Source organism: Loxodonta africana, chromosome 26 (genome assembly GCF_030014295.1).
Source record: "Loxodonta africana isolate mLoxAfr1 chromosome 26, mLoxAfr1.hap2, whole genome shotgun sequence".
NCBI classification, from domain to species: Eukaryota; Metazoa; Chordata; class Mammalia; order Proboscidea; family Elephantidae; genus Loxodonta; species Loxodonta africana.
The window spans coordinates 7,856,996-7,883,295 of record NC_087367.1 but is presented as its reverse complement, the minus strand read 5'-3'; the positions used below and the strand labels follow the sequence as shown (position 1 = coordinate 7,883,295).

At 41.2% G+C, this 26,300-nt stretch overlaps 1 protein-coding gene across 1 annotated transcript in view; it reads left to right on the top strand.

The window, feature by feature from the left end:
* The window catches only part of ACYP2 (acylphosphatase 2), a 145,989-nt gene that overhangs the window by 8,876 nt on the left and 110,813 nt on the right, over nucleotides 1-26,300 (top strand). Inside the window, exons 2-3 of the mRNA XM_064277087.1 lie at nucleotides 623-639; nucleotides 2,481-2,590. Coding sequence (XP_064133157.1) covers nucleotides 623-639; nucleotides 2,481-2,590 — 127 coding nt within the window. The remainder of the gene's footprint in view (nucleotides 1-622; nucleotides 640-2,480; nucleotides 2,591-26,300) is intronic.

Here is a 26,300-nt window from a genome sequence, read left to right as displayed (position 1 = left end):
CAGAGAGAGGAAACATGAGGACGACCCAACAATGCTACCCGACCTGTACGGTTCTAAGCGTGAACATAATGAAATCGACACTGTAGAGATTCCAAAAGTCATTTCCATTTTAGTTAAACAATTCCCATTAGTATCGAGGCTTCAGAAACCAAGTTGAGGTCAAGCAGATCATTTCACAATGTGTGCTTTATGGATTCTATAACTAAAATAAGATAAAAACAGAAATGCTTTTTACATTTAAATTTAAATTTAAAGAAGAAATTCTAAAAGCTGAGTATTGGTAAACTTTATGTCAAATACACTCAGCATCTTTATAACAAGCATTTTGTTTTATTTAGCACTTTAAAACAATGAATATATAGTTCAGCATTTCATTAAAGATTGGTTTCAGAATGTTACTATTTTTTTCCAAAAAAGCCTTCCATTTCTCTTTTCATTTTAAAAGAACATAATTTTAAAAAACAAACTAACAAAAAAAACCTCTTCTGAAAACATTCTGATATTAGAAGTTTTGTTCATTTTATTTACTTACTATTTAGTAAATCAGATGAAAGTTAAGTCAGGAAACATATTTTTTTAAAGGTAGATAAGCTGACATTTCTTTTTTTTATCTTTCTTGCAGGTGTTTGCTTCAGAATGGTAAGTCAATACTCTATTCTTTTTTGTTTTTTCACGGTTAGTTCCAATGGTAATGACAGAGCAGTTTTCTACTTAGCGCTAGACTACCGCTTATTTTCTTTCCCTGATAGTAAATGAAGAAATGCATGTATTTCTTTCAATTTACTGACTGAGATTTTTATTAAAACTACCTTTAAAAGATAGTTTATTGAGAACATGATAGTCTTCCTAGTTTTTTTCTATGAATTTCAAAAGTACTTCTCTTGGGGTGGTTCAAACCAACACTTTGATTAGGTGTGTTGAGTACAAAGTGTGGAATCTTCCACATATGCTGTGGGGCACAAATCCTCCAGGCGAGGATCTGTACATCACGTTGCAAATCAGAAAATGCTAGTGTTGACTAAGGAAGTGGTTCCTGGGGTTTTAGATATTCAAATTCCCTGTTATGTTTTTAGCTTTTATTTTTTGATATACCCCCTTCCTAAAAGTTAATTGTGTCATATGTTCTCACCTGCTATCTGAGTTGGGAGTTAGTAGATTGGGCCTATGGTTCCCAACCTCTGAGAGTTATAACATGTTGCCACCAGTAAGGTCTCCGTGTTTTGAACCAGTCCACGTGCACCACTGCAATTCAGATATCTCCTTTTTCATTAATATCCGAATTATCTTCAGAACCAACTCTATGTCATTTTTAGCTGTAACCATTTGGATTTGCGTTGCTTCATTCAGTTTGGGATACGGATTACAGAGAACTTGATCATTCTGGTCTCCAAACAGGAGAAGAGCATATCTTAAAAAAGCTCTACTAGACTAGATCGGAGCCCTGATGGCACAGTGGTTAAGAGTTGGCTGCTAACCAAAAGGTCAACAGTTCATATCTACCAGGCGCACCTTGGAAACCCTGTGGACAGTTCTGCTCTGTCCTATAGGGTCACTATGAGTCAGAAGCGACTCAACAGCACCTAACAACAGACTAGATCAACAATAATCTTAGCATAATGTAGTTATAAAAATAAAAATGTTGCTCATTTTTCATTTTCAAGCAGCATAACTGAATTTGGAACCAAGAAAAAGAATTAAAAAAAAAAAACTTTTAAGGGTAATAAGATAAATAAATTTACCCATAGTCGGTTATAACATTTCTGCGGCAAGTCCAGAACCAACAGAAAACATCAGAATTTTTTAAATCTTAAAATCACTGTATACGGGAACATGTCTAGGCTGATGTTCTGGCTAGTTTAATTTTTTAATTAAAATGATTTTCTCTCATTTTTGTTACAAATTTCAGAATGTTTTAGTCTGTGTTTCTGCCTATCAATACTTTGTATTGATCATTTTGGATTTTCTCCTCAGTCATTGAGAATCTTGAAGTGATCATTTGGAACCCAGGTTAATAGTGTAATTTAGTGTTGGCTGGCGTGAGGGCAGTGCAGTCGAATTTCCGGTTCTCAAAACACATCATGGGAGCCATTTTCTGAACTAATTCCCACTATCAGTTTATTTTCTCATAATTTGCTTGTCTTTACTGATAGTGTAATTTAAGAAGAAGAACAACAAAATCCTATAGGGCGCAGTAGAACTGCCCCATAGGGTTTCGATGGAGTGGCTGGTGGATATAAACTGCTGACCTTTTGGTTAGCAGCCAAGTTCTTACCCACTGTGCCGCCAGGGCTCCATTTAATTGAAGGTTCTTGTAAATAGAGGCGATATCGTAGACCAGGCGCACAATTTTTGGCATAGACTATATTTTAGAAAAAGAAATGGCTATTAGATGAGAATTCTTTGAATGTGAAAATTGACTATGTTATGAATTCAGACTTTTGAGGATGGGCCTCGTCTCTCTTGTTTTCTCCTGAAATCAGTATGCGGAAAGTGAAGCGAAGAAAATAGGAGTGGTTGGTTGGGTGAAGAACACCGGCAAAGGCACTGTGATAGGCCAGGTGCAAGGCCCCGAAGAGAAGGTCAATTCCATGTAAGTAGTAAGACTAACAACACACGCACGCAGTGTATGAATTACTGTAACGTTTTGTTGAGCAGTAAGAATTCCACTGATGGGCCATATTCAGTTTGGGGAGTACAACTAAACCAGCATCTTTGAAGGCAGGCCAGCACAGAAATTCTCAGAGTTGGCAGCGGAATTTCTACTTTTAGGAATGGATTTCCCACTTGACCAGGCCCTCAAGAAGAGCAGCTAGCATCACTTTCTAGTCTATACACGTTGTGTCCTGTTAAGTCTCCTCCAACGTGGAGAAGTGCTCGGGGCCCAGGTATTTCTCATCAGAAGTGGTCATGATGAGAACCACAGTCCCTTAGGGTGGGTCTTGAAGTTGTTAAGGTAGCCTTCAAGGCAAAAAAAAATAGCTATTTCCTTTTGATTAAGCGCCGTATTTGCTTAGTTGTAATTTTATTTTTGAAGTCCCTGGGTGATGCGAACGGTTAATGCCTTTGATGGCTAAGCAAAAGGTTGGAGGTTTGAGTCCACCCAGAGATGCTTTGGAAGAAGGGCCTGGTGATCTACTTCTGAAAAAATCAGTCATTGAAAACCTTGTGGAGCACCGTTCTATTCTGACACACAGAGGGCCACCATGAGTCAGGGTCAACTCAATGGTGGCAACTCGTTTTAATTTGATTTTTACTGTCAATCAAAGTGTGTTTAATGAGCTCTACAGTTACATAATATGTGTCCTTGCAGCCCAAGGAGACCAGATTCAGTAGTATTTACGAAAAAAGTGCCCTGTGTACATGACATCGTTTTCAAAGACCTTGTATTTTCAGCTTTGTAATTTCTACTGCTCTCTGTAGCCTTTTTTTTTTTTTTTTTAAATAAAAACAGCTAACATTCATTGAGCATTTACAATGTATTGGATAGTATGCTAAGCGCTTTACCTCAGTTATCTCATTTGATCTTCACAACCGATCCTGTGAGGGAGGTACTAATTTTTATACCCAATGTATTTTGTATTATTGATGAATTTATCTTGATTTTCATTACTTAGGAAACCCTGATGGCGTAGTGGTTAAGAGCTACAGTTGCTAAGCAAAAGGTCGGCAGTTCGAATCCACCAGGCGCTACTTGGAAACTCTGTGGGGCAGTTCTGCTCTGTTCTATGGAGTCGCTTTGAGTTGGCATCGACTTGATGGCAATGGGTTTGGTTTTCATTACTGAAAGTTTTCAGATTTCACAAGTAATACTTTTTTGCTTTTTGGTAATAAGTGAGGCAATATAATACAGAGAGATATAAAGGGATAGTTAGTAATCTTCCCCTTCCTCTCTGCCCCCTGCCCTGTATGTAATCTGTGCAAATGACTCCGTGAATACTTTCCACAGTTTTCTCTTGCACTTAAAAATATTTATCCAGAATTAGAGTTTCACTTATTTTTACTGCAATAGAACATTTCATGCATATTTTTCTATAACATGATTTTTTTTTTTCTTCATTTTACGGACATCCCAACAACGCCTTATTTTTTCTAAGTTCTTTATGTTAGGTACATACTTGTGTGTATGTGTGTTAAAACCACACCTGAACTCAAAAAGTGGGGTACACAATTTAATTTCATAAAACGTGGGTCACAGTTCATGAAAAATACTATTTTTCAGGAGGATTGTCACAAAACACACAGAAGAAAAGCTTGTGAAGCTGAACTTGTGCAGAACTGATCCTTTGATAGAGGAAGCATGGAATGATTATGAGGCCGTCTGAACACAGGGACTATGTGGAGGGTGGTGCCTGTGCCACTCATGTTATATTCTTATCCACATTATAGCAGGGTTTAGATTAATTTACTGAACCTTAATGGCATCATGCCATACGAAACCCTTTGCAATTGAGTGAATTCCGACTCATCGCGACCCTATAGGACAGAGTAGAACTGCCCCATAGGGTTTCCAAGGTTGTAAGTCTTTATAGAACCAGACTGCCACATCTTTCTTCCGTGGAGTGGCTGGCAGGTTCGAACCACAGACCTTTCAGTTAGCAGCTAGCTGAGTGCTTAACCACTGTACCACCAGGGCTCCTTATACATACTGCTCATTTTTTCCTTTCAACTCCTGCATTCTCCTGCCTCCCAGTAATCTATCCTAAATAACCTGGTATGCATCTTTTCGTGTTTGTGTTTATGTTCCCTTATTCACAGACACACACACACACGTGCACACACACACAAACTCACTGAAGTGCACATGTACATTTACAGGGTTTTTGATCAATGTTTGCTTTTTATTTATTTTTTTATTCTGCTTTAGGTGCAGGTTTACAGAGCAAATTAGCTTCTCATTAAACAATTAATTCACATATTGTTTTGTGACCTTGGCTGCCAACCCCGTGATGTGTCAGCTCTCTCCCCTTCTCAACCTTGGGTTCCCCATTTCCATGGTCCAGCTTTCCTGTCTCCTCCTGCCTTCTCGTCCTTCCCACTGGCCGACTGGTGTGCTCATTTAGTCTCATATACATGGTTGAGCTACGGGTATTATTGTTTGTTTTATGGGCCTGTCTGATCTTTGGCTGAAGGGTGAACCTCAGGAGTGACATCAGTACTGAGTTAAAAGGGTGCCCAGGGGCCATCCTCTTGGGATTTCACTAGCCTCTGTCAGATCAGAAACTGGGGTTTTTTTTGTGGGTTAGAATTTTGTTCTACATTTTTCTCTGGCTCTATCTGGGACCCTCTATTGTGATCCTTGTCAGAGCAGCCGGTGGAGGTAGCCGGGCACCATCTAGTTGTGTTGGACTCAGTCTGGTGGAGGCTGTCGTAGTTGTGGTCCATTAGTTCCTTGGGCTAATCTTTCCCTTGTGTCTTTGGTTTTCTTCATTCTGTCTTGCTTCAGATGGGGTGGGACCAGTGGAGTATCTTAGATGGCCACTCACAAACTCTTAAGACCCCAGACGCTACTCAAAGTAGGATGTAGAACGTTTTCTTTATAAACTATGTTCTGCCAATTGAGCTAGATGTCTTCCGAGACCATGGTCTCCAGTCCTCAGCCCAGTAATTTGGTCCCTCAAGGGAGTCTGGATGTGTCTATGAAGCTTCTCTGATTTTGCCTTGGTCAGGTTGTACTGACTTCCCCAGTATTGTCGACTATCTTACCCTTCACCAAAGTAAGACTTGCTTTGTAAACATGGAATCACTGTGTATTCACTTCTCTGCATCTTACCTTTTTTTTTGGTAAGTTTCATTTATTTTGTTGTCATTGAGAATATACACAGCAAAACATACTATCTATCTGGGATCAAATTGACAACAGCAACTTAGATAGGAACCTTAGGCGGAGTGAATTTATGTTAATGGGGGAGGAACAACTCAGCAAAAGAGGATGAGAATGGTTGCACAACCCAAAGAATGTAATCAGTGTCACTAAATAGCTGGCGTAGAAACGGTCGAATTGCTGTGTGCATCTGATTTTTACCGTTCAAAAATACCCCCAGGGACGTCCCTCTGCGTCAAATGGTATCGCTCTAATTTGTTTTTTTTAATATTCCACAGTGTGGACATACCTTTATTTATTACCTTATTGCTGAGAATTCAGTTCGTTTCTTGTTTTTTGCAGTAAGAGCAATGCTGCAATAAAAATTTTATTGGTGATTTTATCTTTGTGGGATAGATTCCAAGAAGTGTGATTTATTGGTTGAAGTATCTCCTTATCCTGAACTTAGAAATATCAGACCGCTTTCCAAAACAGCTCTGAACCATGTACATTTTTTTTCTGTATATGATCAGCAATTGGAATTATTGCTCTTTATTTTTTTTTTTTTCACCTCACTGGATGTAGAATGACATTGTTTTTTACTATAATTTGCATTTCTCTAATTACTAGTTAGTTGGAGCATCTCGTGTTTGTGGCTATGGACCTATTCTCGAGAAGCTCTTTTTCACATCTTTTATCCATTTTTCCATTGGATTGCTGGTCTCTTGCCAATTTTTAAGAGCTCTTTGTATATTAGTGACGATTATTAACCCATTATCTCTTATCTCTCTGCACATGTTTTCACAGATCTATAATTAGCCTGTCAATTTTGTTTATAATAGCTTTTGTAATGTGAATTATTTTTAATTTTTATAAACACACATATGGCTATCTTTTCTTTCTGGTTAAGAAACAGATGTAAGTGCTGTCCCCTAGGTTTCCTTCTAACTTTATGATGCTTTATTTATTACATTTAAGCATTTACTCCATCTAGAATTTGGTTTTTATTTATAATATGTGATAAGGGACTGACTGTGTTCGACCAGGTGCATAGCCAGTTCTGCCAGCACCATTTATTAAATAATTGCTCTTCTTCCCATTGAATCAAAGTATACTTTTGTCATATAGTAACATCTCATATAAACAGGATATGACTTCTGGATTCCCTATTGCGTTCCACGGATTGATGTGTTTATCTAGTCCTATTCCAGTACCCTATGTTGACTAAATTACAGTGGTTTTGTAGTATATTTCTTCTCACAATTCTTCTTCAGTCATTTATCTTCTTTCCTAGGCACTTACTTTCTCTATAAACTTTAAGATAATTTTATCCATTTAACTGGAATTATATTACATTATGTTTGTGTTTTTTAAAGAAACTCCTTGATAATCTCACAAATACATTTTTTTTAAAGTAAACTTTGTTTTTTCTTTGAGAGCAGTTATAGTTTTACAAAAAATTTTTTTAAGATAGTAGAGAGAGTTCCCATGTACTCCTCATCCAGTGTCCCCCATTACTGAGAGTCTATGTTAGTGTGATGTAGTTCTCACCCAGTGTCGCCCATTACTGAGGGTCTACGTTAGTGTGGTGTAGTTCTCACCCAGTGTCCACCATTGCTTAGGGTCTATGTTACTGTGATGTAGTTCTCACCCAGTGTCCCCCATTACTGAGGGTCTACGTTAGTGTGGTGTAGTTCTCACCCAGTGTCCGCCGTTACTTAGGGTCTACGTTACTGTGATGTAGTTCTCACCCAGTGTCCCCCATTACTGAGGGTCTACATTAGTGTGAACCCATTTCCATCGAGTTGATTCCGACTCATAGTGACCCTATACATGAAGAAAGCAAGAGGTCATTGAAAAGACAGGAAAGAAAGAAAAGACCAAGGTGAATGTCAGAGGAGACTCTGAAACTTGCTTTAGAACGTTGAGCAGCTAAAGCAAAAGGAAGAACTGATGAAGTAAAAGAACTGAACAGAAGATTTCAAAGGGCATCTCAAGAAGACAAAGTAAAGTATTATAATGACATGTCCAAAGAGCTGGAGATGGAAAATCAAAAGGGAAGAACACACTTGGCGTTTCTCAAGCTGAAAGAACTGAAGAAAAAATTCAAGCCTCGAGTTGAAATAGTGAAGGATTCTGTGGGGAAAATATTAAATGATGCAGGAAGCATCAAAAGAAGATGGAAGGAATACACAGAGTCATTATACCAAAAAGAATTAGTCGATATTCAACCATTTCAAGAGGTGTCATATGATCAGGAACCAATGGTACTGAAGGAAGAAGTCCAAGCTGCTCTGAAGGCATTGGCGAAAAACAAGGCTCCAGGAATTGATGGAATACCAATTGAGATGTTTCAACAAACAGATGCAGTGCTGGAGGTGCTCACTCGTCTATGCCAAGAAATATGGAAGACAGCTTCCTGGCCAACTGACTAGAAGAGATCCATATGTACGCCTACTCCCAAAAAAGGTGATCCAACTGAATGTGGAAATTATAGAACAATATCATTAAGATCACACGCAAGCAAAATTTTGCTGAAGATCATTCAGAAATGGCTGCAGCAGTATATTGACAGGGAACTGCCAGAAATTCAGGCCAGTTTCAGAAGAGGACATGGAACCAGGGATATCATTGCTGATGTCAGATGGATCCTGGCTGAAAGCAGAGAATACCAGAAGGATGTTTACCTGTGTTTTATTGACTATGCAAAGGCATTCAACTGTGTGGATCATAACAAACTATGGATAACATTGCAAAGAACGGGAATTCCAGAACACATAATTGTGCTCATGAGGAACCTTTACATAGATCAAGAGGCAGTTGTTTGGACAGAACAAGGGGATACTGATTGGTTTAAAGTCTGGAAAGGTGTACATCAGGGTTGTATCCTTTCACCATACCTATTCAATCTGTATGCTGAGGAAATAATTCGAGAAGCTGGACTATATGAAGAAGAACTCAGCATCAGGATTGGAGGAAGACTCATTAACAACCTGCGTTATGCAGATGATACAGCCTTGCTTGCTGAAAGTGAAAAGGACTGGAAGCACTTACTAATGAAGATCAAAGACCACAGTCTTCAATATGGATTGCACCTCAACATAACCAAAACCAAACCCAGTGCCATTGAGTCGATTCCAACTCATAGCGACCCTATAGGGCAGAGTAGAACTGCCCCATAGAGTTTCCAAGGAGCACCTGGCGGATTCGAACTGCCGACCCTTTGGTTAGCAGCTGTAGCACTTAACCACTACGCCACCAGGGTTTCGCCTCAACATAAAGAAAACAAAAATCCTCACAACTGGACCAATGAGCAACATCATGATAAACAGAGAAAAGATTGAAGTTTTCAAGGATTTCGTTTTACTTGGATCCACAATCAACAGCCACGGAAGCAGCAGTCAAGAAAGCAAAAGACGCATTACATTGGGCACATCTGCTGCAAAGGACCTCTTTAAAGTGTTGACGAGCAAAGATGTCACCTTGAGGACTAAGGTGCGCCTGACCCCAGCCATGATATTTTGTATTGCACCATATGCATGTGAAGGCTGGACAATGAATAAGAAAGACTGAAGAAGAATTGACACCTTTGAATTGTGGTGTTGGCAAAGAATATTGAATATACCATGGACTGCCAAAAGAGCGAACAAATCTGTCTTGGAAGAAGTACGGCCAGAATGCTCCTTAGAGGCAAGGATGGCAAGAGTACATCTTACATACTTTGGACATGTTGTCAGGAGGGATCAGTCCCTGGAGAAGGACATCATGCTTGGCAGAGTACAGGGTGAGTGGAAAAGAGGAAGACCCTCAATGAGGTGGATTGACACAGTGGCTGCAACAATGAGCTCAAACATAACAATGATTGTAAGGATGGCACAGGACCGGGCACCGTTTCGTTCTGTTGTGCATAGGGTCGCCTTGCGTTCGAACCAATTTGAAGGCACCTAACAACAACAACAACGACATTGGTGTGATATGGTTGTTGGAGCTGATGAACCGGTACTGGTATGTTCCGATTAACCTCTGTGTTTCATTCAGGTTGCCTCAGTTTTTACCTCCGGTTCTTTTTCTCTTCTAGGATCCCATGATTATTTTTGCTTCTCTATTGGGCATTTTTATGATATTAAGGGAATCGACTTTTTAATGGTATTAAGAATGTAGGTATCTTTTCATTTACTTGGATTTTAATATTTATTCTTAAATGTGACTTTTTGGTTTGTTCATATAGGTTTGTGCTTTTCTTGCAAAGTTTACTTCTCAGCATTTTATTGCCTTTTTCATTATTGTGTATGGAATATTTTTCTTGTCTTTTTTGGTTTATTGTGCTTTAAGGGAAAGTTTACAAATCAATTCAGTGTCTCATACAAAAAGTTGTGTACACCTTGCTGTGTACTCCTGGCTGCTCTCCTGCTAACGAGATGGCACATGGAATATTTTTCTTATTTCTGTCTCTAGGTGCTTATGCTAGAACAGAGAAAGCCGAATGACTTTTGTATGTTTATCTTATAGAGTTACCAATATCTTCATTGAACTAGTTTTTTTTTTTTTTAAACTATGGTCCCCTAGATTTTCTAGGTATGTTGTTGTTAGCTGCCGTCAAGCAGTCACCAATTCAGGGTGACTCCATGTACAATAAAACAAAACACTGTGGGTCCTGCACCGTTTCCACCATTGGTGGCGTGTTCAAGTACATTGTTGTAATGGCTGTGTGTTTTGACTGCCTTCCGACTTTGGGGTCCCACCTTTCAGCACTGTATTACACGGTACTATATTGTGGCCCATAAGGTTTTCATGGGCTAATTTTTGGAAGTAGATAACCAGACCTTTCCACCAAAGCTCCGCTGAAATCTGTCCACCATGGGTGACGCAGCTGGTATTTCAAACATGGGTGGCATCACTGCCAACAGGCAAGCCACCACAGTACGACAGACAGACGGATGGTGGTATCTAAGTATACAATTATGTCATCAGCAAAAATAATGTATCTTTTTCTTCCCCATTGTTTATTTCATTTGCTAGACCTTTCAAAACAATGTTGAATAATAATAGCAATAGGGGGCATCCCTGTCTGGTTTCTGATTTTTATAAAAGTTCTGTATGTCTTGTGAAGAAAGTCTGTTCTGTACTTGTCAGGCGTAGTGTTCTGTGTATGTCCATTACATCAAGTTTGCTAAATCATATTTTTCAAAACCCTTACTGATTTTTTTTGACCTACAAAATAACAATTTCATGTTTTTCAGTCCAGTAGTTTAGTATGTTTCTCTAACAGCAACTCTGTATCCATATGCATACGGTTTTCTAAACCCCACAACCCATCTACTTTCAAATGTCAAAGTGCATCACGTAACCGTGAGCTGCACTTTTCCTGGGAGGCCTGTCTTCCTCTCCAGCCTCCTTCTCGGTCACAGCACGGCCATCGTTCTGCACGTCCCGGTGCCCGTTTCCTGTTGAGGAGGTTTTTGTTTCCTCAGTCCTATGTTTTCATCTTCACTGGCTTATTCCCTGGCTTTGCTGAAGCGCAATTCTCCATTGGTTTCCTTAGGAACGGGGCACAGAGGAAAAAAGCTTTCATCCTTACATTCCCTCATTTGCCCTTCTTCCTGATTGACGGTTGGAGTATAAAATCCTGGATTAAAAATAATCTCCCCCTCAGAAGTTTGAAGGCGTGGTTCCATAGCGGCTAGGGTTGCAGTTGAGAGATTCGGTGTCACTCACATGCAAGCGACTGCAAGTTAAAACGTTTTTTTTTTCTTCTCTCAGAAAGCTTTTTTGGTGTTCAATTTACCCCTCTTGTTGCGTATTTTCACAATCTTCTGCCTTCGTGTGTGCTTTAATTTCACGTTAGATGCTGGGGTCTTGGAGGAGAATGGTCTGTCTTTGACAGTTTCCTTCCCACAGTTCTCTTTTTCTTCTGCCCCCTACGTGGATCTGATCCTCTGATTTTCAACTTTTCTTACCGGTATTCCAGACTTAATTATCAGGAACATTGCCTCAACTTTGATGTCCAACCTTCCTTTGAATGTTTGGTTTCTGCTGCTGTGTTTTGTTCCTATTTCATAGCGTCTTGTTCTTGTTACCTATCACTGTATGCGGAAGAAAGACGTGGCAGTGGGTTAATCTTTACATAACGACCCCACAGGGTTTCTAAGGCTGTACGTCTCTCCAGAAGCCAGCTGCCACACTTTCTCCCGTGGTGCTGCTGGTAGGTCCGAACTGCCAATCTATCCATTTGCAGTCAATTGCATTAACCACTGCACTACCAGGACTCTTCCTGTGTAGATTACAGCCTTGGAAATTGACCTATGAGGTAGTTCTACTCTGTCCTCTAAGGTCGCTGTGAGTCAGAATTGATTCAATGGCAATCGGTTTTTTGGTTTATCATCATATAGCCAGTGGTGAGCCATCTTTCACTGGCAGGTGGACTGTCTAGGTGGAAATGCTGTAGGTTCTTAGCTATAGGGGTTATCTCTGCGGAGACATTGGGCTAGAGAAGTGAATTTGGTTGTCATCGGTATGTGGATGGTGTTTGAAGCCGTGAGCATGGATGGGATTATCCAGGGAGGGCTTGCACCGTGAGAAGCAAGTCAGACAAAGAAGATAGGACACTGGAAAATGTAAATTAAGCTAAGCAAACATTGTAAAATTATGACAGCTATTACAAATAAATATTTACATTTTAAAGAACGAACCTGTTCTTCCTTTAGCATCGATTCTATGCAGTATACTATTTAAGGTACTGAGTTATCAGAAAATTAAACCATAATAGGAGGTGTACAGAAATAGGCTGTAAGACTGGGCTCAACGTGGTGCATTTGTAGCTATAGAAATATTGCCTTATTTTCTTCTATTTTTTTCGTCTAAAGAATGCTACGATATCAAAGGGTGGAAATCAGAGTTAAATTGTCTTTAAAAACACAGGTGTGATTTCTTCCCAAGTTGTGGCCATGTGGCATACAACGGGACCCTCATTTAGGGGTGGCCTGGCTTTGAGCACAGCAGCCCCTCTCTGGTATTGTGGACAAGCCCGCAGCATCCCAGGGCACGGTGCACATGTGTGCATTCCTTTTCTTCCCCTTCTGAGTTTCATTTTCTTGGAAAGAATGACTGATGGCTTTCTTTTGCAAATTGCACTATATGATTCCAATTTTAGAGGTAAGTTCTGCCAACATTTTTTGATGCTTAGGAACCATTTTAAATCTATTGTTGCGTTAAACCACAGCTCTGCTTTTTTTTTTTTGCAAAATTAAACAATGTTTTCTGTTTCTTGGTAATCATTGTGAATTAATGTACACAGCTATGACAGTGGACATAGGGCTTTCACTGTATCTACACAAAATATTCTTTTACGTATATTGTCTCTGACTGCTGTCATGCTCCAGTGGCAAAGTTAAGTGGTTGTGACAGAAAGCAGATGACCCACAAGCCCTAAAATATTTACTGTCTGATCCTTTACAGGAAAAGTTTGCTGACCCCTGGCACAGATACCAAAGTCAAGGGTGTTGTAGAAGGTCTAGCTCATTGCATAGTATGTTAGACTTAAAGACTAAACGGTAATTTTCTAAACAAAACAAAACAAAAAAACTAAAACTATTTGTAAGTGCATTATTTGGAGACAGTCGAGCCAGTTCTAAAATTAAAATTGCACCTTGATTGCTACTTTAAAAAAAAAAAAATATGACATATATCTGCAGTCTGCACTTGAAAGGATCATTCCAGACTGGAGTGTGTGCACTCTGTGATGATCCTAAGAGTTAAGTTGCCTGGGAAACTATGTCATGATATAAGGAATGCTTGAAGACACTGGAGATATTTAGACAGGAAAGAAGAATATTTCCAGGAATCAGGATAATCAACTTCAAATATTTGAAGGATTAACAGATGGGAAAAGATGGATGTTCTCTGTTGTTGCTACAAATTCTGGTTGTAACGGTGGGTGAAAGTTGTTCATTTCAGCTCGCTCTGAGAAGAATTTTCCTTTGAAGGCATCTAACTTATCTAATGGTAAAATGGATTGATCCTTGAAGGCAGACATTATTAATAACTAGGAAGAGTCTAGATTAGGGGGTCAGCAAACTATGGCCTCCGAGCCGAATCTGGCCCACTGCCTGCCTGTTTGGTAAATAAAGCTTTATTGGAACACAACCATGCCCATTCATTTATGTGCTGTCTTTGACTGTTTTCATGCTCCAATGGCAAAGTTAAGTGGTTGTGACAGAAACCAGATGACCCACAAGCCCTAAAATACTATCTGGTCCTTTACAGAAAGTTTGCTGACCCCTGGCATAGATATCAAAGTCAAGGGTTTTGTAGAAGGTCTAGCTTATTGCATAGTACATTAGACTTGGTGGTCTCCAAGATGCTGTCCAAATAAGAGTCTGTGCTTCTCAGCAGAGCCGATGACATAAAACCCACTGCCGTTGAGTCGGTTCCGACCCATAGCGACCCTATAGGACACAGTAGAATTGCCCCATAGGGTTTCCAATGTGCTTAAAACGTTCACAGTTGAGAGCTGGAATTAGAATAGTTGTATTCACCAGTATAATTGTATTTATCACTTGCACAGATATCTAGCATTTGTGTGACATTTTAAGAAACAGCATCTGCTAGAGCCCTGGTGGCGCAGTGGTTAAGAGCTATGGCTGCCAGCCAGAAGGTCGGCAGTTGAAATCCACCAGACGATCCTTGGAGAAACCCTATGGGACAGTTCTGCTTTGTCCTGCAGGGTCACTATGAGTTGAAATTGACTCGATGGCAAAGTTTTTTTTTTAATGAAGTACCATTATTTTGGATTTCCTGTTGTGACAGCAGTGGATTAGAATGGAGCAGTGGATTTTGTGAACAAGTAGGCAGTGTCAGATTCAAAGTTATTTAATGTTAATTTAGAAAAAAATTTCTCTGGCGTGAATTTCTATATAACCAGAGTTGCTAGCTTTCCCTGACTTTCAATCTGAGGCTTTCAAAGCACTTTGCTGACATTTTTGTACTTAAATCATCAAGATACTTCTTACACAAATAGAAAGATGGGGTTGTTCAGAAAGGTTCCATTGGATTTTCTATGAAATACAGATGACTTGCGCATTTTTTAGGAGAACAAAAATTCATTGAGAAGCTGTAATTTTGGAAAAAAAATTTAGTGTAACCTAATTGATATAAATTAATGGGAAGCTAAGAAACACGAAAAATGTCTACAGTAGAGCTGGAGTTCTAACAATAGACCAGGTTTTAGCCCTCAACACTAAGTCGTTTGTTTTCCTTTGGAATGTAACAGAACTTTAGTAAATAGCTTAAATGCTTAGTCTTTAAATTTACATTTTAAGTATGTGCATTTAGTAAGATGATCATACTTAATAAAAGAAAATGCATAATACAGCACTAATTACCTTCTGAAAAGTCAGTATAGTAAATCAAATATAATTTTTAGTATTTGTTTTTATATAATCTTAAAGTTAACCTACAATATAAAATGGAAATCCTGGTGGCATAGTGGTTAAGAACTACAGCTGCTAACCAAAAGGTCAGCAGTATGAATCTACCAGGCACTCCTTGGAAACCCTATGGGGCAGTTCTACTCTGTCCTGTGGGGTAGCTGTAAGTCAGACTCAACTGGACGGCAGTGGGTTTACAATATAAAATATGAGCATAAAATATATTTTTAAAACACAACAGAGAACCCCTGAGGGAGCAGGAGAGCAGTGGGATGCAGATCCCAAATTCTTATAAGATCAGACTTAATGGTCTGACTGAGACTGGAAGGACCCCCGTGGTCATGGCCCCCAGACCTTCTGTTGGCCCAGGACAGGAACCATTCCCGAAGCCAACTCTTCAGACGTGGATTGAACTGGACAATGGGTTGGAGAGGGATGCTGGTGAGGAGTGAGCTTCTTGGATCAGGTAGACACTTGAGACTATGTTGGCATCTTCTGCCTGGAGGGGAGATGAGAGAGTGGAGGGGGTTAGAAGTTGGCGAAATGGACACGTAAACAGAGAGTGGAGGGAAGGAGTGGGCTGCATCATTAGGGGGAGAGTAATTCGGAGTGTGTAGCAAGGTGTATATAAGTTTTTATGTGAGAGACTGACTTGATTTGTAAACTTTCACTTAAAGCACAATAAAAATTATTAAAAAGAAATTTTTTTTAAAAGATCTCAATTTTTCGGAAGCTTTCAACTGATGTCAGCTTACCTGCTGCAAAATAACTGTGAGACAGCCTAAGATGGTGGCTTAGTCAGACACATCATGCCTTTGTCCTACAGCAAAGACCCGAGAAACCAAGTGAAACAGATACAGATGACAATCCCGGAAGCCTGAGCATCAAAAGAGGGGACAAAGAATGAGATCAAACACTGGACGAGGAAGCAGAATGAAAACAGTGAGCAAGGAGAATTACAGATCAGAGGTGCCCCCCACCGAGCCAGCCTGGCGCAGCATGGCCATGTTGGGACAAAACAATCAGTGACCCCGGGGAGGGAGCACAGGAAGGCAACTTCACAGCATTCCCGCTAAGAGGCAGAGAAACTGTGTAGACAAACCCAGGGTGAAGCAAGGTGAGCAGAACATGAACCAGGTCTAAGAAGGGAAAGGACATTTGGTCAGGGCCAGGTCCTGATTGCTGGCTGCAGCCTGCAGGTGTGCCCTGTCGTCCACTGCCATTGACCAGAGGAGCACACTCCTTCTCCCCTCCCCTGCCCTCTCGGTGGTAACCAGCGGCATGACACCCTCCTCCACAGTCAACCAGCTCATAGATGTATATACAACACACCATAGTCTACCAGCTCATAGACGACGTATACACAACACACCACAGTCTACCGGCTCATAGACATATACACAACACACCAGAGTCTACCGGCTCATAGACGTATTCAGAACACACCACAGTCTACCGGCTCATAGACGTATACACAACACACCACAGTCTACCGGCTCATAGACGTATACGCAACACACCACAGTCTACCGGCTCATAGACGTATTCAGAACACACCACAGTCTACCGGCTCATAGACGTATACACAACACACCACGGTCTACCAGCTCATAGACGACGTATACGCAACACATCACAGTCTACCGGCTCATAGACGTATTCAGAACACACCACAGTCTACCGGCTCATAGACGTATACACAACACACCACGGTCTACCAGCTCATAGACGACGTATACGCAACACATCACAGTCTACCGGCTCATAGACGTATACGCAACACACAACCCAGCAGCAGCACAGTACACATTTTTCTCCAACACACATGGATCGTCCTCCAGAAGAAATCATATTCTAGGACGTGAAGATAGCTTCAATAAATTCGAAAGCATCAACATAATAAAGCATCTCCTCTGACCATGATGTTATAAAACTAGAAATCAGTAACAGAAAGAGCAAGGAAAAAAATTAAATATGTGAAAACCGAATAACACTTTACTTAGAAACTATTGGGTCACTGAAAAATTTAAAAATGAAATTAAAAAAAATTTTAGAATCAAATGAGAATGAAGACACAATATACCAAAACTTCTGGGACAGAGCAAAAGCAGTACTTAGAGAAAAATTTATAGCAATAAATGCACATGTCAAAAAAAAAAAAAAAAAAGGGTGGGGGGACCAAAATCAATAGGTTAAACCATGTTATGGGTTGAATTGTGTCCCCCCAAAATGTGTGCCAACTTGGCTAGGCCATGATTCCCAGTATTGTTTTATTGTCCACCGTTTTGTGATCTGATGTGATTATCCTGTGTGTTGTAAATCCCAACTTCTATGATGTTAATGAGGCAGGATTAGAGGCAGTTATGTTAATGAGGTGGGATTCAGTCTACAGGATTAGGTTGTATCTTGAGTCAGTCTCTTTTGAGATATAAAAGAGAGAATGCAGCAGAGAGGAGAGGGACCTCATTACTACCAGGCAAGAACAACCAGGAGCAGAGTGCATCCTTTAGACCTGGGGTCCCTGTGCTGAGAAGCTCCTAGACCCAGGGGAAAATTCATGACAAGGATCCTCCCCCCATCAGAGAGAGGGAAAGCCTTCTGGAGCTGGCGCCCTGAATTCAGACTTCTAGCCTCCTAGGCTGAGAGAATAACCTGTTTGTTAAAGCCATCCATTTGTGGTACTTCTGTTATAGCAGCACTAGATGACTAAGAGAACCCAGCAACTTGAACAAATAGAGCAGGTAAAGCAAAAGAAGTCTACAGTCATCAGAAGAAAGGAAACAGTAAAGATCAGAGCAGAAATAAATGAAACAGAAAATAGAAAAACAGTAGAAAGAATCAACAAAACCAGAAGTTGGTTCTTTGAGAGGATCAATAAAATTGAGAAACCACGGGCCAAATTTGCAAGGAAAAAAATGAGAAGACACAGATAACCAAAATAAAAGATGAAACGGGTGACATTACAACAAACTGAGATAAAGAGGGTCATAGCAGAATGTTGTTATGAAAAATTATACCCTAACAAATTTGAAAACCTAGAAGAAATGGGCGGTATAGGTGAAGTCAGTACAACTTGACCAAGGTAAATGAAGCCATCAAGAGGTAGGCAACAATAAAGGACAGCTAAGGTACATGCCATAACATACACAATGTTGCAACAGTAATAGCAAGCAAAAAATATGTGAGTGGGTACATAGATATGTATGCTATATGGGTGTGGGAAGGTGTATGGGAGTATACGTATGTGGTTATATGGGTACATTTGTGGGCGTGTGTGTGTATATATATTTATATATAAACAATAAAGCACATAGGAGGCACAGGTATGGATACTTCTAGACATTCTCATACATCTCGTGGGATTGATTAACTGGTTTGAAGGCTTACGAGCATAGTCTCGTGGGACAACTACGTCAATTGGTATAACTTGGTTCATAAAGATAATGTTCTACATCCTAGTTTGGTGAGTAGCATTTGGGTGCTTAAAAGCGTTCGAGTAGCCACGTAAGATATAACACAACTATTGGTCTCTTCCCATCTGGAGCAAAGGAGAGTGACGGAAGCCAAAGACTCAAGGAAGAAACGAGTCTACAGGACTAGCGGCCGATGCGAACCACAGCCTCTTCTAGCCTGAGACCAGAAGAACTAGATGGTGCCCGGCTGCCACTACCAACTGCTCTGACCAGGGACACGATAGAAGGTCCCAGTTAGAATGGGAGAAAAATGTAGAACAAAAGCCAAGTTCATTAAAAAAGACCAGACTTACTGGACCAATAGAGACTAGAGTAACCCCCTAGACTATCACCCTACGATACCCTTCTAAACTCGAACTGAAACCACTCCCAGAGATCACTTTTGGCCAAATAATAGATTGGCCTACAAAATAAACAGTAACACCTGTGAGGAAAGTGCTTCCGTAAACAGTCAACTGTGAGAATCCAAACGGTCACATTTACACAAAGCAGAGAAGGCAAGGAGGGGCGGGGAAACGATGGACTGAAACCAGGGATGGAAACGGGCCAGGCGGGGTGGAAATGGTGAGAGTGCCAACACGTAACCCGGGTTTTGGTGTTTTATGTATGCCAGGCACTGTTCTAGGTGCCTGGATACAGCAGTGAGCAAGAGATAAGGCTGAATTTCTCAGGTGAGACCCACAATAAACAAACTATAAATAAACTAGACATTTTCAGATAGTGGCAGGTGCCACGGAGGAAGTGAGTAGGGTCTTGTGAAAGAGAGTGGTGGCTTTCCAACTTTAGACAGGAGGGCCAGGAAAGGGCTTTCTGTGGAGGCGACCTTTTAGCTGAGAGCTGCCTGGGGAAGGGAAGGCAGCTGACACTGCAGAGCGTGGGGCCAGCACTCTGAGCAGAGCACAGCTAGCAGCGACACAGCAACAGTGTACCTGGTGGGGCAGGAGGGACATCTGCCCAGGTGCAGGCAATCAAGGTGCATTGTCTGTCCAAAACCAAACCACACACTCACTGCCATCAGGTCGATTCCAACTCATAATGACCCTACAGGACAGAGTAGAACTGCCGCATAGGGTTTCCAAGGCTGTAAATCTTTATGGGAGCTGACTGCCACATCTTTCTCCCACAGAGAGACTGGTGGGTTTCAACCGCCGCTGATCTTTTGGTTAGCAGCTGAGCACTCTAAGCACTGCACCTTCCTTACACATTCATAGGGCTCTGTCACTGTCTGTTGAGAACCTGAAAAGAGCAAGAAAACCATTGAAAAGTCAGTCTGCTTTTTATTACCACCAAACCCGTTACCGTTGAGTCAATTCCGACTCATAGCAACCCTATAGGACAGTAGAACTGCCCCATACGGTTTCTAAGGATTGCCTGGTGGAATCAAACTGCTGACCTTTTGGTTAAGCAGCTGTAGTTCTTAACCACTCCGCCACCAGGGTTTCCTTTTTAGCACCATGTGTGGGCAATTCTAACCAATAAAATACCGCACTTCCTGCCACCCTCCCCGCACCAAGCCGCTGCCGTTAAGGGTGTGCTTTTGCTAATATTTTTTAAGTGTTGGTTCCTGGTATGGGTCCAAGGATATGTGCATTTTAAATTTAAATTTAATGGTGATAAAATTTTAGTTATAAAAATTTTGAAGTATTTTTCAAATAAATACTAAGGATTCAATTCATGGGTGCAGAGAGTTTTGGTTTGTGCTGTGCACTTTTTAGGTAAAAAAAAAAAGTATTGATTTAGGTAATTTAAGTGAATCAAGCCAATTAGAAAATCAGGACAAGGAAATTAAATAAAATAAACCATAAACTTATTTTCTAAAACAAATAGGAACAATATTTTGATGCACCATGAAGTTTTTTCATTTCTGTCTCGAGAGGTTGAGGGTCAGCTAAGTGAAACTGTATTTGATATTCTTCCAGGCGTGTACTGTAGCTTACAGCAGAGCCTCTCCTGGTCGGCTTAGCGGCTGGTGAGTTTATGTTAATGGTGGAGGAACTCAGAAAAGGAGGGTAAGAATGGCTGCATGACTGAAAAAAGTGTGATCAGTGTCACTAATGGTAGGAACTGTTGAACTGGTGTGTGTTTTGCTCTGTATATTCTCGACAACACCACCTGATAAGCTGGTGGCTCCAACAAATAGGAGTTTATCTTTCTCAGATCAAAAGAAGCTGGAGGTCAGTGGCTGTTGGTGCTGACTCAGCTGCTCATCACTGTAAGGACTCTGTCTATCCAATTCTCTTGTCCTTACCCCCCTGGTTGTCAGATGACTGTCCTAGCTTCAAGCATCAAACCCACGCTCAAGGCTGGAGGAAGGGATGGCTTTGGGTCTAATCCTTTTGTCTGCAAAGGATACTCTTTCCCAGAGTCCTGCACCACACTTCCATGTTCATTCCATTGGCCATCCCTAGCTGTAGTCAGCTTTCCCAGCCACTGGTAAGGAAGGTGAGGGAGAAGGGGAGGTTAAGACTGGAGTTGGGTTGGCCATTCAACAGTGTCTGCCACACCTCTTAAGATTGAAAATACCTTAAGGGAAGGGATTGTCTGTCCTGTTCTTTCTGGAATTCCTAATGTCCAACGCACAGAATGGATGGTGACATGTGTCAGAAAGAGAAGCTGGTGTAAGGATATTTCAGGAGAAGAGGATATCAGGTACAAAGGCAGTAAGTTGAAAGAATCTCAGTTGTGTGTTCAAGGATCAGTGACTGGAACACAGGCAGATGGCAGCGACTGTTGGAAATTGAGGCTGGAAAGGTAGTTTGGGGTCCAACTGTGAAGAGCCTTGCATGTCATGGTAGTTTGTGCCTCCTTCTGTCTGCAGTGGAGAGCCACTGAAGAGTTTCAGGACAGGGAATGACACAGGAGATTTGTGGGTTAGGATATGAACCCTCTTTGTGGTGTGAACTGAGAACTGGAAGGAGAGAGATTGGAAACAGAACAAATGTCATATCATGGTTTGAGAAAGTAGAGTACAAATAATTTGGGGATCTTAGAAAATATAATTTAAAAACCATCATCTAGAATAGTCATTCTCAAAGTATGACCCTGGACCAGCAGCATCACCATCACCTGGCAGCTTGTTAGAAATGCAAATTCTTCCACCCAACCCCAGGCCTACTAAGTCAGAAATTCTGAGGGTGGGTCCCAGAAACCTGTGTTCTAGCAAGCCCTCCAGGTGACTGATGCACACAAAAGGTTGAGAACCAGCGAACTAGAGCAATAGACAGTCAGGGATGGAAGAGAGCTTGAAGATGGTCCAGTCTGGTGATTCTCAGTGCTGGCTGCAGATTACAATCACTGGGGGAGCTTTTACAGAGTGTTTGGGCCGTAAAGCAGAGCAGTTCCATCAGAATGCTCCCAGGTGGTTCCTGTGTGTGCCTCCAGAACTGAGGACTACTGACCCTGTCTTAACTCCTTGTTATGAATTGAATTGTGTCCCCTCAAAATATGTTGTGAATCCCGACTTCTATGCCTGTGGTTATAATCCCATTTGGGAGTTGGTTGTCTTTGTTAGGTTCATTAAACAGAATTAGTGTAGGATGTGTTTTAAATCAATCTCTTTTGAGATATAAAAGAGATTAAACAAGCCAGCAGAGCAGAGACAGGGGAAGAGAGATGCCAAGCCACATGAAGATCACCCAGGAGCAGAAGCTCAGAAGAGACAGGGACCTTCCTCCAGAGCCACCAGAGAGTGAAAGCCTTCCCCTAAAGCCAGCACCCTGAATTTGGACTTCTAGCCGCCCGAACTATGAGAAAATAAATTTCTGTTTGGTAAACTCACCTAGCTGTGGCATTCCTGTTAAAGCAGCACCAGGTAACTAGACATTCCTATTGATGAGAAAACTCAGGACAAGAAGATGAGTTGCTCAAGGTCATACAGCAAGTTAGGATCGGCACTGGGTCTCTTGAGTCAATCTTATAAGCTGTCTTCCCGTGATGCTTTAAACACTAGCCTCACTTTTTAATATCTTGCGGTGAGGTAATGGCTTCTAAATGGTTTACAGTGATAAATATAGCTGCCAAATTTTGAGAAGAAATATAGGTTACAGAGAGCATTATAAAAAATCCATTTATATCCAATCTTCCTTTAGGTTAACAGTATTTCACACTTTAGAAATTTACACTTTTTGAGAGGGTTTTGTAAAAATATTTTCAGCATCAATGAAAGGTAGAAAGATACCTTATGCGTAAATAGTGCTTTGTTATTTTAAGAACCCCCCCTTTTTTTTTCCCAAACTCTAGATGGAGCTCTTTGATTTTTAGATATATTGTTGTATTTATAATTTTTTGAGTCTTTGTTTTAAAAAAAATTAGTTATTTTGGGATTTAAAAAAATCTAAAATTTTATGATAAGTATTCTCAACGTTTTTGAGTTCTCCTTTTTTTCTTGCTTTAGAGCCATATTGATAAAAACTCATTATTTCATTGCTGGACCAAAGACTCCAAATCAAGGCCTCAGAGAGTCATTTTCAAATCCATCTTAAATCTGTGTTGTTATCGTGTAGTGTTTAACAGGTAGGATATGCTTCCCATGTTTGTTTCTGATGAGTCTTGGTGTTGAAGTAGAATTTCCTATAGGATGGGTTTCTTTTTTTCGAATAGGGCCAGTAGAGAAAGCCCTTGTGGACAATGCAGCTGTGGCTATCCTAATTCTTTCTGCTGTTTTTACCCCCTTGTATACAAAGGAGCTTTAACAGCTACTTTCCTGTAATGTAAATGAAACATTTTGCTGCTACTTTTTCTCATCCCACTTTACTAGCCAAGTATTCTCTCTTCCATGAGTCAGAATCGACTCGATGGCAATGGGTTTGGTTTGGTTTATCGGGAGTGCACTTGGAGCAAAATCCCCATGTTATTTTTAGATGGTATAAGCCACGGGCTCAGATGTGGTCCCTGGACTAGCAGCATCAGCATCCCTGAGAACTTGTTAGAAATGTAGATTCTGGTGCCCCACCACAGACCTACTGAATCAGAGACTCTGGGGGCAGGCCCAGCACGCCGTGCTGAACCACCGGTGTGGGTCACTTTGATGGATAGAAACCCTATACTCACTGGCACCTGCATCATGAAGACTGTTGTGGAATCAGCCATGCCCACCGTTAGGTTATCCACTGCTTTTTAGGTCACTCAGGAGTTTTGTTAAAAGGCAGGATTCTCTTTCAGTAGGTTTGATGTGGGGCCTCATATTCTTCATTTCTTCTAACAAGCTCCTGGCCCCTGTGGTACCGGAGTAAGGTTCTTGCCTCTCACTAGTCAAGAATGAGCAGGTAAGGCACAGAGTTTTCCACATGAGCAAAGCTTTATTGAAGAGGCTTGCAAGCGGAGACGTAGAGGGCCGAGAGCAACGCTTACCCTCATCTCACAGAACAAAGGATGGGCCGAGTTTTTAAAGGTTCTTGGGCGGGAAAAGATTCACGTTTATTCATAGACACAGGCGGGGATATGTTAACTAAGGTGCACGCAGCTGCTTTCCAAGATGTCTCCTGTTCTGGAGGCCTCTGGGATTCGTGGCAGGACTTATTATGGGGTGTCACGCCTGCCCAGTCTCCCGCTCCTGGGGTTCAATTCACCAGCTGGGGCTGTATTCCCTCACTACCCCGGTGGAAGGTCACACAGTGGTCACAGGTGGATGTTCTGCACATGTCCCTGGGCCTGGTTTTCTCCAGCTGCTCCTGAAACGCAACTTTAAAGAAGTTTGTGGGCTATTTTTAGATACCCTGCCCATTATTCTGGGGAATGGCTTTGTTTCTGTACCCTGGCCCATTTCTGTTACTTTGTTTGCAGATTTGGGGGCCCCTCTGTTCTCTGTCTTACTAAGTCTCTAGGTTCCACCCTCAACCCCCATTACCTCCCTAATAGTATAGTCTATTTCTCTTTTAATTGTTTCTCCTCTAACCACAGCAGTCTCTTCGGTATTTCTCAAACAGGCATCCTCCGATCTCAGGGCCTTTGCTCCCTGTCTTACTCCCCCCTGAGAGACTTCAACCCCATAAATCTTTATGGGAATGTGCTTGGAGGTCTCTGTTTCTGTAACTTCTTCGTACTGGACTGGGGCGTTGTTCTTGCCTAACCAAGTAAAGTCTCTTGCTACCTCATTTAAGTTACTATCAGTACCCCTTCTTGGGGAATCAGTTGGTAGTCTTACATGACCAGGAGCTTGGCCTGAAATTGTTGTAAATAGCAGATAGGAACTTTACACGTTGCCTGTACACATAACATCTGTCTTTCTCCATGAATGCCTTTTATTCTCTGCCCATCAGCAACCCGCACAGCCAGAGGCCTTTCCCTTCTTTTGTTTCTAAATCTCGTAGTGTTTTATCTTTACATTCTCTGGCCCAATTCACAGGAAAGGGAAGTAAAGTTCCTTAGGCTTTCCATCCACCCCGATAACTACAGTCACGACTGGAGAGTGGGCCTGGATTTTGGGTTAAAACAGAGAAGGCAGCTTTCATGTCTTTCATATTGTTTCTTGAAATAACAAAGACTGGAGGCAGAAGTATGCGTTGGAAGGCCACTGCTTTGGGTGACCTGGATAGTAGGGATGAGAGATGACTGCAGAAAAGACAGTAAGGAAGAAATTTGGCAAAGAGGCAATATAAACTTAAAATAAAAATGGATTGAGGGGAAGTTAAGATAAATTAATCCATATAACGAAAGCCAGGGGCATCCCCTCATGGCAGACAGCCTTGCTTTTCAACCAACCACCTTGGAGACACTGGATAGACTGGTTGGGTTAAGTGTTACTGCTTTTCTAATGGTTTGAACTTTATATACTATTTCACTCACCTTTTACCTTTTTGGTTTTGTATCTCCCTTTGGGGTCCTCTGACTTATTTCTTGCAGTCAGGAATATGCTTTGAAATACGTTAGTGACAAATTTCAAAGCCGGCAATCCTAGTATTTTCAGGACAGCAGCTTAAAATTTTAGATATAAAAGGGACCTGAGAAGTCAGATAGTGTGACACACACACGCACATACATTAGAGTCAACAAAATTGCCTTAGGACTTGAGGCAGAAGGAAATTATACTTGAAGGCAATACCAAGTGTCACCAGGCCCCATTCATGAAAAGATGGTTCGCAGAGCTGTGTCCTGTCAGATCACCAGTGTATCTGACTGGAGAGGAGGCTTGGTACTGGGAGAGAACTCCGAGCCAACTCTCATGAGTTTTCCTCCCTACTCCCACCCCAAGGGAAAGTCAGTGCCTTTGGACCCTTGTTGAAGGAATTTTCTGGCAGGAAATCCAGGTGGCTCTTTAGCAACAAGAACTGGCCATTTCACAGAAGACTGTTTTGCCAGAAATCCTCAGAACCCATGTAAGGGTATCAAGTCATAAGCATTCAGCCTCTGATTTACTGCAGAAATCACAGTGCCTTACTACACCAAAACTCACTCATGCGGCCCTCTATTTTGAAAGGCCCACAGGTTTATATCTCATTTTAGACAGTCAACAATCATCTGGGCAAAATTAAAACCCTGTTCACTGGTCCAGTGGTGCCTTGTTGTTGTGGTTCTTACCTGGGTGTAAACTCAATTATTGACATCGTGCTATGTAGTAGGCCAGCCAAGGAGACCAAAGTGTGTATTCTCCAGTTGGCCATGGTG